This window comes from Xenia sp. Carnegie-2017, unplaced genomic scaffold (genome assembly GCF_021976095.1).
Source record: "Xenia sp. Carnegie-2017 unplaced genomic scaffold, XeniaSp_v1 HiC_scaffold_14, whole genome shotgun sequence".
NCBI classification, from domain to species: Eukaryota; Metazoa; Cnidaria; class Anthozoa; order Malacalcyonacea; family Xeniidae; genus Xenia; species Xenia sp. Carnegie-2017.
In genome coordinates this window covers 8,182,191-8,197,093 of record NW_025813447.1, presented here as the reverse complement: position 1 = coordinate 8,197,093, position 14,903 = coordinate 8,182,191, and the positions used below count along the sequence as shown (strand labels likewise).

General features: G+C 33.1%; 2 protein-coding genes across 2 annotated transcripts; both read right to left on the bottom strand.

Moving 5' to 3' along the window:
• Positions 1 to 1,730: 1,730 nt before the first annotated feature.
• LOC124434863 lies at positions 1,731 to 5,318 on the bottom strand. The gene is made up of 6 exons (XM_046984788.1): positions 4,223 to 5,318; positions 3,209 to 3,393; positions 2,948 to 3,116; positions 2,452 to 2,712; positions 2,296 to 2,360; positions 1,731 to 2,031 (listed from the first exon to the last, which is right to left on the bottom strand). Exons 1-6 carry the CDS (start codon positions 5,234 to 5,236, stop codon positions 2,025 to 2,027), a joined length of 1,701 nt encoding a protein of 566 aa, XP_046840744.1. The 5' UTR covers positions 5,237 to 5,318; the 3' UTR covers positions 1,731 to 2,024.
• On the bottom strand, positions 5,318 to 11,975 carry LOC124434861. The gene is made up of 7 exons (XM_046984787.1): positions 10,820 to 11,975; positions 9,996 to 10,076; positions 8,841 to 9,091; positions 8,562 to 8,618; positions 6,706 to 6,948; positions 6,069 to 6,464; positions 5,318 to 5,658 (listed from the first exon to the last, which is right to left on the bottom strand). Exons 1-7 carry the CDS (start codon positions 11,280 to 11,282, stop codon positions 5,323 to 5,325), a joined length of 1,827 nt encoding a protein of 608 aa, XP_046840743.1. The 5' UTR covers positions 11,283 to 11,975; the 3' UTR covers positions 5,318 to 5,322.
• Between the last annotated feature and the right edge of the window lie 2,928 nt (positions 11,976 to 14,903).

Sequence of the window (14,903 nt, the reverse complement as noted above, 5' to 3'; positions counted from 1 at the left end):
AACTCAATACTTCATGTTGTTAGAGGAAAACTCGCGATATAAATCTCGTCATATGAAACTCGTCATATAAAACTCGTCTTATAAATCTCGTCATATGAAACTCGTCATATAAAACTCGTCATATGAAACTCGTCATATAAAACTCGTCTTATAAATCTCGTCATATGAAACTCGTCATATAAAACTCGTCTTATAAATCTCGTCACAGTTTATAAAACAACTCGTCATATAAATCTCGTCATACACAACTCAACAATAATAATATAGTTTTCACACCACATTATAGTAATTTCGAGTACCACTTTACGAATCTCGAATAGGCTTATAGTAATTCTAATACGACTTATAAATCTCGATACACTTTTGGCAGGTTTGGCTTGCCATATTATACAGTGCAATACGATGCAACGACTATAATTAATAAGCCACTGTCACGTAGTTCGCAAAAGCCACTGCCACGTATGTGTGCAAGAATAAATTATATTACAATAAATTATTATGGTATTTCCGTTGTTCACTGTGCAATATTATGCAACAACTGTCGGAACAATGAATTATAAATGATTTGTTTTGTTTCTGCTTTGCTGGCAGGCAGATCAATCCCAGGAGAGATTAAACATTGTTGCTAGTGTTGTCCAAAAGCTCTCGATCAAATCTGCCTGCCAGCAAAACGTAACAAGGCAAGTCATAAATACAGTTTGACTTCAACTTGTTACAAGATAATCTAGCTTCCAACTCCAACAAAAATGTGCATGAATTTACTGAATAAACAAACATAAATTTTCAATATCAGAAAAGACTAGTGTTTTATAAAAATATTTAGTCAAAATCACATTTTTCACATCTTCGTCAGGTTAAACGAATAGAAAACATATTTTAACGGGATAACTCAAAATTTCACACAGCTGCCCAAATGGTTTGCATGACCAGGCAGGAAAACGTTTGCCTTGTTGAAATGAAAATCATTAAATTTTATAAAATCCTCACAAGTAATGCAGAGGTTATACTCCCAGTAATCCACTTTTGCATAATTTGCTTCTATCAGATAATTAATATAGATTGGCCAAAGATATAAATGGGCATTTTAGTAGTTAGTACTACTTACTATGAGTCCTGTTAATGTGTGTATGACATAACATTAGTAGGATACATTGCATTAAATCTACCTTTTGTATAAAATCGATAATTTGTTGGAGATTTAAGTTATTTGGGAAATGTGAAAACAACTAAATGTATATTGAAGACGAGAAATATGATGCTGGGGCACGAGGAATTCCAATGGGCAATTCATTCACAGACTTAATTATCTTTAATGTACTTTCTTTCTGTGCGCTTGCTGTTGTTATATATACTCAAGGAACGCCTCCATCGATCCTAATTTCAGTGAATCGATGTTTAAAAACAGATAAATAAAACAATTTATGACATTTTGTTTCAAATCAAGGAATTTTGGATACAACTTTTGTGCAAAAAATTCTGTGCGAAAAGTTTTAAACTTTTGGTTCAAAAAAAATGCTTTGACCTCCACCTTCTTCAACTGAATTTTTGTCACCATTGTTTCCCTTTGTTGTAAAGTGTCGATGGTTTAAAACTCAAGGCATTCGTGCAAAACTTTGCATTCAAGGAAAGCGAAGGATATTTGATATGTTCCAACGGTTCATTATGCAATGCAAAATGAACAAATCAAAGATGAAAAACCTATTCAAATTGAAAACAAATAGAAACGTGCGTTCTCTGCTAAAAAAAGCCTTTCTTTTCATTAAAATATAATTTAGATATAGAATTTTCATTAACACTTTGAATAAGTTTCGATGGATGAATGTGCTCTCACGTATCAACACTTCTGTTTCATTGAAAAAATCGTCATCTTATTATATTGGAACAATAACACGCGAGTCAAATTTATTTACTATGTAAAGAGTACTATAGTTGCAAATTGTAAATTAAACGCATGTTTCCGTAACAACGATTGTTAGAGGTTACAGATGCTCGATTGTTTGATAAAAAATCTTCATGAATCGATTTCATTTTCTAAAAATTTAAAATGTACAATTTTTCGGTCAACTAATCATAAAGAATTATAATTGGTAGAAAGCAATTGATTTCAAATGAGCCTAATGCATGAATTAAAATATATGATTGTAAATCAATATATGAATGTTGGCCGACACAATTATCGAGGCCACATTGTAACTCGTCTACCTATAGATATGACATGTTCATTTATCTCGTAGTCAACATGAAATAACGTGCAACCTGTGTTAAATGATAGGTTTATAATATGTTCATACTCACTCCTTTTCTTTTGCTTTCTTTCCACTTTTTCTTTGTTTTCTAGTCTTTATCGTTTCCTTGTTTTGCTTTAAAAATAAATGTACTTTCTAAGAAAAACAAATTTCGATAAAAAATATATTTTTTTGGTATGATTGCAATATATTTAAGCTAAATTACCAGACATGGATGTAAAGTGCTGCTTTCTTTGTTCTCGATATATTTTAAAAAAGTCTGTGAGAGATCATGTAGCTCGTACTGATCCTCCAATTTCTCTGCGATCCAACGACCCACATCAAGTTCATCACAAAGACCAACTTTACGCAGCTTTGCTTTCCACTCCTCAGAATTGAGGTAGGAATCGTAGTCAAAGGACAACACTGACAGTTTAAAATCACGTTGATGGCTGCTTTCTGGAAATCCAATTTTCTTTTTGATTGTCTAAATATAAATAAATGTCCACGTCAAGTAAACATCTTCAATTTAACCGGATATTCGCTACATTTCGCAAAGTTAAAATAAGAGGTGAGTACTTGCACACAAATATCTACGTGTGATTTGTAAAAGCGTCAACATATAATAGTTCAGCTTAAAGACCAATTTAAGGAAAATGCAAGCAAATAAATAAGCGAAACGTTTATATTACATAGTTAACAACAAAGAACTTATCTAGTACTTCCACTTCATTTTCCACGCCCGCTTTTATCGTGTCAACGTCACAATTTCCCTTTTTACCCATTAATTCAACGAAAAGTCTGTCACCAAATGTTAAACAAACAAGAACAGGTACGTTTTCTTTCTCGAGTATAGAAAGCCATTGTTTTGATGACTCGGAATGAGCTTTTCTATGATGAAACCAAACAATAAGATTGGTCAATCAAATAAAAAATTTGTTCTTTGACTTAATATTTTACCAAACATTTTTAAGCCACGTTACCTGTAATCAACAACAAATACAACAATCCGAGTCAAACTTAACAATAATTTTGCCAACTCAGGAATTGTCTCATCACGATCATCCACACCAGGAAAATCAATGACATCTAAACCTTTTAAGTGCTTATCCAAGTTGTAAATCAACGGAACGGTGGTTCGCTTCTGATCTGTGGTGCCAGTCACCGTCTACAACACACATATAATTGTTAAGCGGTTTTCTTTACCATAACAAACGTAATGGAACTATTAGTATAGGTAATAGTATAGTTTCCAGTGCAATGACGCATAAACATGCACGAGTGTGTTTTTAAAACTGCAGCGAAATAGGGCGAGTCCAAAGGACGAGTGCTACTTAAGGTCTTTTAAAACTCACGAGTGTATGTTTAGCCGTAATTGTACGAGAAACTATACTATTACTTAATAACAAGATACTTTCAGATATTTCTTGACTGTACCGTCCAACTCTGTCTCGATCGCTTCGTACTCTCTATCGCTTCATAAATGCCTCCTTACGCGGCATAACTGTTAAAAACATTCATTAAAAAAAACAGTGCTTGCTGTTTTATTTCTATTCTTTGCATTCTTTTGTAGCCAATTCTTGAGTTTCAAATGATTGCAATTGTGGAAATCTGTGTTTACTTACAACTGCTGCTACGTTTTTTTTTGAATTGAAAAGAAGTTTCTTTTTGGCTCTCACTACTTTTCAGCCGACCAGTTCGGGAAATTTGCAGTACAACTACACATTTTTAAAGTACAATCACAGATTAATTGCACTGTAATGAACCAATCACAGTCGAAAAATATATCAAAGTATATTATTATAACCACAAACGATTAATAAAACCTATATGAAACTAATATCGCTGAATTAAAGCTCTAAAAAGTATCAAAGGATCCATACATATACACAATTGCACAACAACACTAGTCATTTTTTAATGACCCAATCACATACAAAGATAGTCAAACAAACGAGATAAAATGGATAAATGTTGACCTCAACAACAGTGCTTACCATTACTTCAAACATTGAGTTAACAAGTTTTGATTTTCCAGAGTTTATCAGTCCAACAACACCAATAGAAGTTTGACTGGCTAACGTCTCCCGAAGTTTATTAATCATCAAAGACCATTTAATCCAGCGAGCAACCAGTGGGCGATATTCATTCGGTACAAACGTTAAATTTTCGTTCTCAAAATTAGCGTTCCATTGTTGAAGAATACTTTCTATTGATGTGTAATGAAATATGTTCCTTTTTCTACACTGACGCTCCATCTGGCGTTCGAGAGAGTAACTAATACACTTCTGATTGCAAGTAACCCCTTGTTTCATGCTACCAACAAGAAATTCTAACTTCTCATCGTAGTCAGGAAATTGATACCTTTTGACAGAGGAAATAAACTGGCGAACATCATTAATGCGATGAGAAAATTTTATAAAAAGCTGTTCAAACTCTCCAGATGATTTCATCATACGCTCCAAATAGTTGAAAGGCACTATCAGCAGTCCCCAAACGGATAATCCAAATGAATTAGCATGTTTGGCCAACTCATTCACATAACTATCATTACCAGCTTTTTCGAGAGGAATCTGCACTTGAGATTGCATGAAAGCGCCAAGCAAGCTGCTACAGGTCTTGAATTCACTCCGTAAAAAATTTAAAGTACCCAGCATCTTACTGTTCATGGAAGAGGAAGAAACTCCAGAAGAAAGTGATGATGCATCAGATGTTAATTCTTCGCTTAACTCTTCAATCATTTTTTTCCCTTCAATCAGCAAAGTTATTGGCGACCTAATACACGTGTTTGTTTTTTTTTTGTCTTGGCACTCAGAAGATGGAAAAAGCACCTTAAGATCAGTTTGACAGAGAAGCACTCGTTTTCTTGCAGAATTTCTTTTGCGGCGTCGTTTTGAACGCTTTAGAATTGTAAGAACGCTCGAAATACCTTTGTTGAGTAAAGGATTAACCATTTCCCATGGAACTCGTTCGATAAATACTTGTTTAGGAGAATTATCATTTTGAAACATGTAAAATGGATATCTGAGGTGTGAATGCAAAAGCCTAAAGGTAAAATATTTTTCACCGGAAGTCAAATCAGAAGGAACGCTCTTCATCATAGACTGATTAGAACGCAAATAAAACAATGCATTTTTATAGCATTTTCTGAAAATTCGGAGTCTGCAACTGCCATTGGAATACTTTTGCAATCAGACAGTATTTGGCAGCAATTCAGCATTACATTTAGTTCACTCTCAACAATAGTATAAAAAAGACTTTCAATTGGCACCACAGACACAGCATTTTTCAAAAAGCCTTGGATGGATTTCATTTTAATAGAGCAATTAGCTTTGTGCGTTTTTTCCAGCAGAGCACTTATATACGCCAATTCAATGACTTCGGAAGGACAAAGTTTAGCAAGTTGTTGTTGTCTTCGAGTTATAGAATAGGTCTAAAATTAAATTATTTAATGAAGAGGATTAACTGTGTAATCATTTGTCAAGAGATGAAGACACACACACTCTGGGGTGAAATTTCAACCGAGAAATTATTTCATATGGACCAACACTATATGGTAAAGCTCAATAACGCTATTCTGGTTAAATTGATCAACCAGTATTCCTTGTTAAATTAAACCAATTTTAACTTTTTCTACCGTATTAAGTATGTGCTTCGCGATTTTCAATTTTTCTTCAACCAGTATCCTGCTTAAGTTATTCTGAAATTACCAGGATTTCAACCAAAACCCTGGTCAATTTCGATTTATCATATTTTAGATTCGAATTCATTCAACATATATTTTTCACCAGGATACTTTAATAGCCCGTGCAAATTACTTGACAATTCATGATTTTCACGTACCGTTGTCTTTGCAGGAACAGTAAATGACTCGAGATACTTGGAGTTTTCGAAATGTGTCTTCATCCGAACACATACGTTTTCATCGTAGATGATGGTCTTTTTCTTTATTCTTGTTTGAACTTGAGAACCAGATGATCTAACGAAGTCCACAGGCAAATTTTCACCATCAAAATCAACTTTTGTGACAGACATCTGGTGTACGAACCACATGTCGTTACCAGATACCTTAATGATAACCTCTTCACCGATATTTTCGAAATGAACACCAGATATTTTAGGAATGATTTCATTGGCGTCGATAGTATTGTTGCTTGTCCGTTTGTAACAGGCTAGGTCAGGAAGCTGACCTCTGACAAAAGCCAGTTCAACTTCGTGCACGTACCTTTTAAGGCTATGCTGTCGAAAAAGTAAATCAAAAATTTTCCTTAATGCACTTAAAAGGGCTTTAAGAAATCAAGCCATGACGAGCTGTATTCTTGATTAATTCATTATATTCCTCATTAAACTTTCTAATTGCAAGTGCATGGATGAGTTTGTTATGTTGAATTGCAGCATATTGATAAATCATATGCCCAAATATGCGGCTTAAGCATTATCATAAACTTACGTTACATTAAATTAATGATACGTAACTTACGTTAATAACATATTGCCGATATATGCTCAGAATGCTATCGTAATTGCAGATGGTTAAGTGATCTTTAGCCTTTGATGCAGTCAAAACCTCAAACTTTGATCCATTGGACTTTTTTTGAAGGATATAATAAATTCCAAAAATACTCAAGCGATCGAAGCCAGTTAAATTTCTCAGAACAGGACTTGCACGCTTTGCTTTCTCAACAATCATTTTAAAAAACTTTTTAACATCGGAAAAAGGGTCCTAAAGAATATAACAAATTCAAGTAGTTGGATGAATTTTACACACATTATTACATGCAAATATTGATCCCAGCAAGCGAAACTGAACATATAAAAAGACAAGTTTAAAGATCGCAATGCATTTTGAAAAATTTCCAAACAGTTAGAGACGTATTAAGTGTTGAAAAAAGTTGGGTAAATGGGGTACACTCCTAACTCCTATTTGTTGATGAAATTGTGTCTAACATAAAGTTTTTGAGTCAAACTGAAGAGCTGAGTTTACGTTGAACTGCAACTAGCTACATATAAAATTTTTGTGTTGCTTTTCTCACTGTTGTTACAAACAGAATTGTATAAATAATACGAATCAAATTGCTGATTTGCAAAAACTCAAATTCTCAAAGTTGATTGTTTAGATACAATGATACTTATTTGCAAAGAAACATTTGGGGAGTTTGACTGAATGCGTAAATGCGCAACTTGTATGAGCAAAAAGTAACCATTGGGCATTTTCTTCAAAAACTGAAAATTGTGTGGAAATAAAATCATGAGATATTACCTCTAATTTAAAATATTTTCGTCAAAAAGGAAATGCTTTTTTATCTCACATCCCTTTTGACTTGGTAACAGAAATACTTTCAAAAATGGTAAAAAAATTGTTGACAGAGGTAGTAAAATAAGTCAAATTAGAAACCTAAGTGCCGTTCCACTGAGCTCCACAGCCAACTGCTTTTACTACAGATCTCTTACCATATAGCAGTCCACTAGAAAGCAGTCCACTAGAATTGAAAATGATCATTTATACCTTCGACATCATAAAATTTTTTTATTGTTTTTACAGGGGTGTACAAAAAAAGGGATATAAAATTATTGTCATAGGTTGGTATATAGCTTGTCTTTCTCAGAAAAATGTTATAGAAATGAAGGCTTACTTTTGAAAAATATATGAAATAAAAATGTAATGTTGAGCAACTATATCACTTTAATCACGCAATTAATAATAATCCGGGTATTTCATGGTAAAACACAATCGTTTTCACGTGCGTATCCTTCTGTAAAAATACAGTTGAATAAAAGGTCTTTTAATTCATCGCTGGTGAAATAATCTCTAATGTTTAAGAGAAGTGTGCCTACTACAAACTTTTTTTTTATTTTTGCAATAAAATGTTTTCATAAGCTTTCGTTTCTAAAGATTTTGCACATATCAAAACTTTGACATAAATGTCTAGCCCACTAAATTTTTTTATTTTGATTAGATTTTACATAACCCACAATAATGAATTTCCCTAAAATGTCTCGTTAGCTTTGCCCTAAAAATTATATTCACAGAATAGCAACTATTGGTTATTGCAACGTCTGGATTCTTTAAAATATTGATTAACCTAAAAAATTTTTGCATCCTGATGTTTTGTTTAATGTTTCTATCTGTTAACATTATTTGATTCCACTGAAATGAGACGTTTCCTGAGTTTTTCAATACTAAATGTCCAATCCAAGGAAGTTGGATTAACCTAACCACTCACTTACCGAGAATTGAAGCAGGACTTTGATTTGAGCGTTAAAATTTATAGAAAACTTGACCTGAATATAGACGACTTATGTTTTTTATTGTAATAGAAATTTGGAAAAACTTACATCAAGTGTATCAATAGACTCTTGGATGACACTCTCAACAAAATCCCATAACAGATTCTGTAAAGACAATGCAATTATTCTTTGCAGGTCAACAAATTTATATGATATACATGAATTGTTCGTTATCATTTGCAGACATGCACTTTTATTGCAAGTATTTTATTAAAAAGAAAATGAACATAAATCGATATGCAGGCACACAAAGCAATCAATAATTTTCTGAGCTATTTATTAAGCTAATCAATTATAGATGAGAAAAAAAAGTTAAAAAAGTCATACCTCAAGTTGAGTACCATTAAAAGTGCCAAATAGTTTTGGAATAACATCATCAGCTTGGACAATGTTAGAGAAACAATCCTTTGCTCCGGGTATTGACTCCACATATTGTGTTAAATTACTGTCACCCACAGGTAATAAGCCAAACGTGAGACATTTAAAACGAGATTTTAAATATGATTCATCTTGTTGTTTGAATTCCTCGAGTAGAAAGATCAATACTAAAGATGCAATTGCTCCACCACTGGAATGTCCTATAAATGACAGAATAAAAAAAACATTTCACATAATATTTAAAGAAGCCAAGATTAGCGTTCACCCCCTAATTCAATGGCAAAAACAAAAGCTCAAACTCCCACTTTCTTTGGGCTTCGGGCCCAAAAAAAATAAAGCAAGATGAATAATAGCATGATGCAAAGATTACATAAAGTACAATAAAAGTGGGAAACAACTGTGGGAAAGCATAGTTATTGATACAAAGTGACGTAAAGTATATGGTTTAAATGAATGCAAGGATACCGAGTTCAAAAGTAAAAATGAAGAAAAGGAGAGGGAAAAGACACTGAAGAAAACCTGAATTATGATACACCGAAACAGACTGTCCCAGTATGCTACAAATTCTTTGGATGTAAGAAAAACGATCAGATACTAATCAAGAAGTCTTAAAGACTAGAGAGTTAAGAAAGAAATGGAAAAATACTTTAAGAATTTTTTGAGCAAAAATTGGATTAGAATGGTGAGAACAAGAATAGCTATAAAAAAGCAGACACCTAAAAACAGGAGAATTCAGTTAAAACTGAAAAGCAAACGACAGTATATACATGTTATTTGGATGTAAATATTAGCAATGGATAAAGCATACATCAAGACATGACAAAGCTTTTCAAATATTGGTAGAGCTGGGGTTATAGTCATCATCAATTACAATAATTAAGAAAATAATGATCATTGATGACTCAGGTAATGGATGGGCTTTGCAAAAACATAAAGTAATAGAATAATGATAGTTAGTGTATTGCGATAGCTATCAACTATAAATAGGTGATACTAAGCCAAACCAATAGAGAATCTGATCAAATTGTCAAGAAATGATTTAGGTGGTTCGTGTGTCCGCACAAGTAATAAAAGCTTTTTTGAATTTCAAATCTCACAATTTACCTGAAAAAATGATCCGTTTCTTTTGAAAAAATGCTCTGACGAAATACTTCAAAGGGATTTTCTCAGCTTCTTTTTTCACATCTTAAAACATGTTTTTTAAGAAAATTTTTTCAAAATTTCTCTAGATTATTACAAGTACATTATATGGACAAGATTTAATGTTTTGATCAAAATCAGCAGCAACCATTAGGCAAGTTAGACAAATAACAATGTCAGGGACGAAACTAGAAACGTTCGTTATGTTTTTCATCAAATCACCCATCTGATTACACTTAGCATCGCTCATAAAGAAAATATTTAGCTTTTACTTTATGACTTTATGTCTGGGCATAAGCCCTACGGCTGTTCACTACAAAATCAATTCTTGTGATCAAAAGCAATGCATGGTTTACACGTTTATTCTAACTCCTGCATAAACGACAATTAATTCAAAGCAAAACATCAAAGCGCCTGGGTACGAGGCTGCTACAGGTAAACATGAGACAAAGTAATCTGGATTTTTATTCAAATCTTCTTTTGTTCTTTTTTATGCAATGAAACATGACACCTTGCGTTTAAAATTTCAAAACCATTTCCAGACGCTCACGCCTCACTTCACTTCGCAAAACATTATACTTTGAAATCTGAAAACAAATTTTCATAATTACTTCACTCCCAAACTTACGACCGATCAATTAGCCGAGACAAATACATTATACCCTTGTGATGAGTTCCTTACGCAAAATATTCTCCAGACTTAGTGAGACAAATAACTTAAAAAAGGAATAGTATATATGCTTGAAACTTATTCGAATCAATTTCTCCTCGATGCGTGGTATTCATACCAGTTGGTCTATACGACCGTAGTCCCTTGAAGCTGACATAGATAACATCACCACACTCCGCCATCACATATTTAGGAACATCCTCGTTTTCATAAGAAACATAAACATTGCTAAGTAAATGTTCCTTGTCCAACTCTTCAAGGTCGTTCATTCTATATTCGGGGTCTTTGCAATTGTACGCAAGTTGGCAACATAGTAGGGTATGATGAATGTGGATAGCATCAAACAGGTCTGTTTCAGAAATCATGACTTCAAGGTCAGATTGAGGTTTTGATTCTTCTTTGCATGTTTTCTCAAGTGTCTTCTTCAAAGCTAAAAATCTTTTTATTGAGCTCATCCTTGATTTCGTTGCTAGAAAACTTGAATAATTCTTCGCCAAGAAGAGATTCGTCAAGCTTATTGAATAAATACTCAAGAAACATGTCGCAGATACTCCCTTCAACATGCGTTGCGGCTTCGGCATGATTGGATGCGAGAGAATCTCTTATATTTTGCTTGAAGGACACCGCTAAATTCATGACCTTTTCATGAAGCTCGAATTCTTCACGCCAAATCAGCCCAAATTCGTTTTCTTTGATTTTTTCCAATGGCTTTTCAAGCTTTGTCATTGCTTCGTTGAAGATATTGTCGAATATCTCCAAAACAGCTGGACTTATCTCTGTTAGATCAGAGCTAGAATCCAAGTCACAATCACTATCTTGATCCATTGTTGCCGTTAAAGAATCCAATTATCCAGCCACACTCAAACAATATTAAAAGACCTTCCTTCAGTCTTTTTCTTTTGTTGCGAAGTATCTTCTACGATTTGCTATTCGCAATCAACGAGCAATATACAACAGATTCTAGTCAATTAAAACACAGTACACGTAACCATAAGCACAGCACGTTCTTTTGAATCTTTTCCAAGAAGTACTGCGTAGCAAACTGAAAAATTCATTCCCATGCGCTAACGTATTCCAAATCTTCGATGACATGTATCGACCTCGATCTGTCGATCATATGACTGAAACATTCTTTTCAAGGTGCAGTAGCAACTAGCATGTTTCAAAAGTGATGTCAAACCAAATTTACAAAACAGTTTAAAGCGTGCCTACAAAACTTCCGAAATCACAACATAGTCTTGTCAGTTTTTGCTATAATTTGACTGTCCATTATAATTCCATTGCTCACGCTGTGGTAATAGGATATTCGAATTCCCTTGCTCAAATATAGACACCAAACTGAAATATGATTCCTTGTGCTTCACGTCTCAAGATGTTTGCAAATGCTCGTACCACACACTGCAAAATGCTGAAGGAAACTTAATAACTCTTATCTTTGTATTCCTGCACCAGCAATTAATAGTCAGTGCGATAAAGAATGATCGGACGGTGACTATTTTGTAAAGGCTAGACTCAAACAGGGAAGTAACGAGAAACCTTAATTCCAAATTCCAGTGTTGATTACTTCTCCCAAATCGCAATTAAATGAATTATCCATTGATAAGCCGTTGACATTTCAATTCAGACACTTTAGGCAACATCGTTGTGAATGATTGACGTCAGTCACGTTACCCGTTATTCCCTTGTTGATATTCAATAGTGCAGCTGAAAAATAGCAAACTCATTACAAACATCGTGTAAAGACTTCAAAAACAATAAAAAAGAACAGACGTACAATAAAAGACAATACACCCTTTATTTGGAAACAGTGGTAGGCAGGTTGTGTTAACCAGTTAAAAAATTTTCTGATATTTGTTGCTGCTGTTGCTCTTTAAATATGGACAGAAAATAAACAAAAAAATACACAAAAACAGAAAAAAAGTTTACATAATGGTAGGAAGAAATGTAGCAGGGTTTACATTTCGCCTGACTTTTTACACCCGCTATGCAAATATTTTTGTGTTCACTGACCGCGGGAACAACAGATTTCCAAAGAAATGAATAATGGTAATCTTTTCAGAATTTCCTTTTAGTCTTGCTAAAATATTTGGCTTTTTAAAACTATAGCGTAGAAAAAAATCATAAAAGAAGGCACAAAAATAAGACAAATATGAAACAAAAGTAAAGAAGAACAAGACGACAAATACACAGAAATTTAAGTAGTTCGATAATGGTTTCTTACGTTTAGTGGCAAATTTGTCAATACAGTAAATACATTTGTCGATACTATACTCTCCTGATGTTGCTAAAGAAAACTAAAAAAGTGAAATTTGAATTTGACTAAATGCAAAAAGTAACTAACTGCAAAAAAGGATCCATATATATGAAATATAAATCAAACACGAAAGTAAATACAGCATCAAATGTTGAGGGAGAAGTTGGCACAAGTGATTGTATGTTGTGGTAATTTGCTTGTACTCGTCAGTTATTTCTCTGAGTAATGTAAATTTTAAAATTTAGTAGAAGAACCTGTTGTGTTATGATGATGTAAATACAAACAAGAAAAAAGAAAGTAAATTTAGAGATTTATTTAACTAGACAGATAAATGGATCCATACTAACATGGAGAAGCTAGAATGACGAGCTTGAAAGTGAAGAATGGAAGCAAAACCAGTATGAAAACGGTTAGTATAAATATGAATTTTAAATAAAGCGCAATACCAAACAAATTGAGAAGTTCTCACTCTTTCTACGCATCCATTAAAAATACATCTTCAGTGTTTTTGAATGAACATTTTCTGAATTATTAATAATATAATTAATTTTGATTCACAAAAATTTCTACACAAAATATGGCCAAGCTATTCCACTAAGAAAGCCTCCTTGATGACACCAACAACATTTACTAATCCTAGCTGGAGTCCACGTGCAATAGCAAAAATGATCATTGATAAAACATTCTTTTGCAAGCCACATATAAGAAGAGGAATCATACTGTTCATAAATGTTGTAAACAGTTTATCTTACGCACAAGATCATATTTAAATGAAAATTAGAGAAAAGCCATAGCTACTTCATAATAGTGCATGGCTCGAGCACACATTATTGCAAATGGACTGTGAAGATCCTAGCAAGAATCAAGCTCAGTTTTTCCGTTTCAACTCGCTCAAAGATCACACATTAAACTATACATAACCTGTACTAAATTCATATTTTTCCAGTAATTATACTCATGATGAACAAAGAAGTGGCACAATGTTATAATAACAAATATAACAACTTTTATCTTCAATATAATACATACTGCACAAAATCGGTCATTGGGGCATGGTCCATTATAAGTAATATACCGTAATAACAATTGATTTTAATGCAAACTAAGAAAGTAGAACATGCATATATGAATATAGCCCCTTCCGTAATTATTAACATTGCGCTGTCCATAATTATACCCTTCATTCCTACCATTAAAATCTTTCTCTCTTTATGAAACAGGATTTTTTCACAAAGATTTGAAAACGCAAACCTCATAGTTCCATACTTTTTCGATAAAAAAACTGGCTCATATTCCAAATTTAGGATAAATAATTGCTAATTCTTTGCTGTAGCACGTCAAGAACTCGGTCAAGAACTCATAAAACTGATGAGTGAAGAGATTGCTGTTTCAAACGCACAAAATAAGGAAGAATTCACAAATTTTAGTGTGCATAAAAGTAATAAACAATTGTTGCAACCTCACGAAAAATGAAAGGGTCTTGAATGATTTTTCCAAAGAAAATGCTGCGCCATTGATTATTTACACAAAACGTGATCATGCATTGCCTCTTATTTAGTGAAATTTACAAAGTAAGAAAACAGCAAAACTATTTGAGATGATTATTTATAACGAGTGAAATACACACAACTTGGAGGAACAAAAGTACCTTGAACAAAAATGGCGACAACTAAAAAAACATAGCTTTGAAGCTTCAACTTGTTCAATTCTTTTCATTCTTCTTTGCTATGACTTTATTTTTTATGAACCAGTTTTCCTTCTTAGATGCACTTAAACACGTGGTTACTTAAGATAAAAAATTGAAATCATCAATTATTAGAAAGTTTAGTTTTGTAGCTAAATGTTGAAAACAACAGACAGTAATAAAAAGTTATATAAAGTTATTTAAATAAATTCGCTTTTTCCAAATTAGTTCCTTTAAATGATTACCCTTTTCAATTTAGACACA

What these genes read in the sequence shown, in the direction of transcription:
- LOC124434863 (XM_046984788.1), bottom strand. Translation starts at nt 5,236, where the DNA reads ATGTTTCAAAATGATAATTCTCCTAAACAAGTATTTATCGAACGAGTT. An exon ending in ACTCAATGTTTGAAGTAATG is followed by an intron (nt 3,394 to 4,222) that starts GTAAGCACTGTT and finishes TGTGTGTTGTAG; the next exon opens with ACGGTGACTGGCACCACAGA. An exon ending in GTATTTGTTGTTGATTACAG is followed by an intron (nt 3,117 to 3,208) that starts GTAACGTGGCTT and finishes GTTTCATCATAG; the next exon opens with AAAAGCTCATTCCGAGTCAT.
- LOC124434861 (XM_046984787.1), bottom strand. Translation starts at nt 11,282, where the DNA reads ATGCCGAAGCCGCAACGCATGTTGAAGGGAGTATCTGCGACATGTTTC. An exon ending in ACGGTCGTATAGACCAACTG is followed by an intron (nt 10,077 to 10,819) that starts GTATGAATACCA and finishes ACATGTTTTAAG; the next exon opens with ATGTGAAAAAAGAAGCTGAG. An exon ending in TTAATGGTACTCAACTTGAG is followed by an intron (nt 8,619 to 8,840) that starts GTATGACTTTTT and finishes TTGTCTTTACAG; the next exon opens with AATCTGTTATGGGATTTTGT.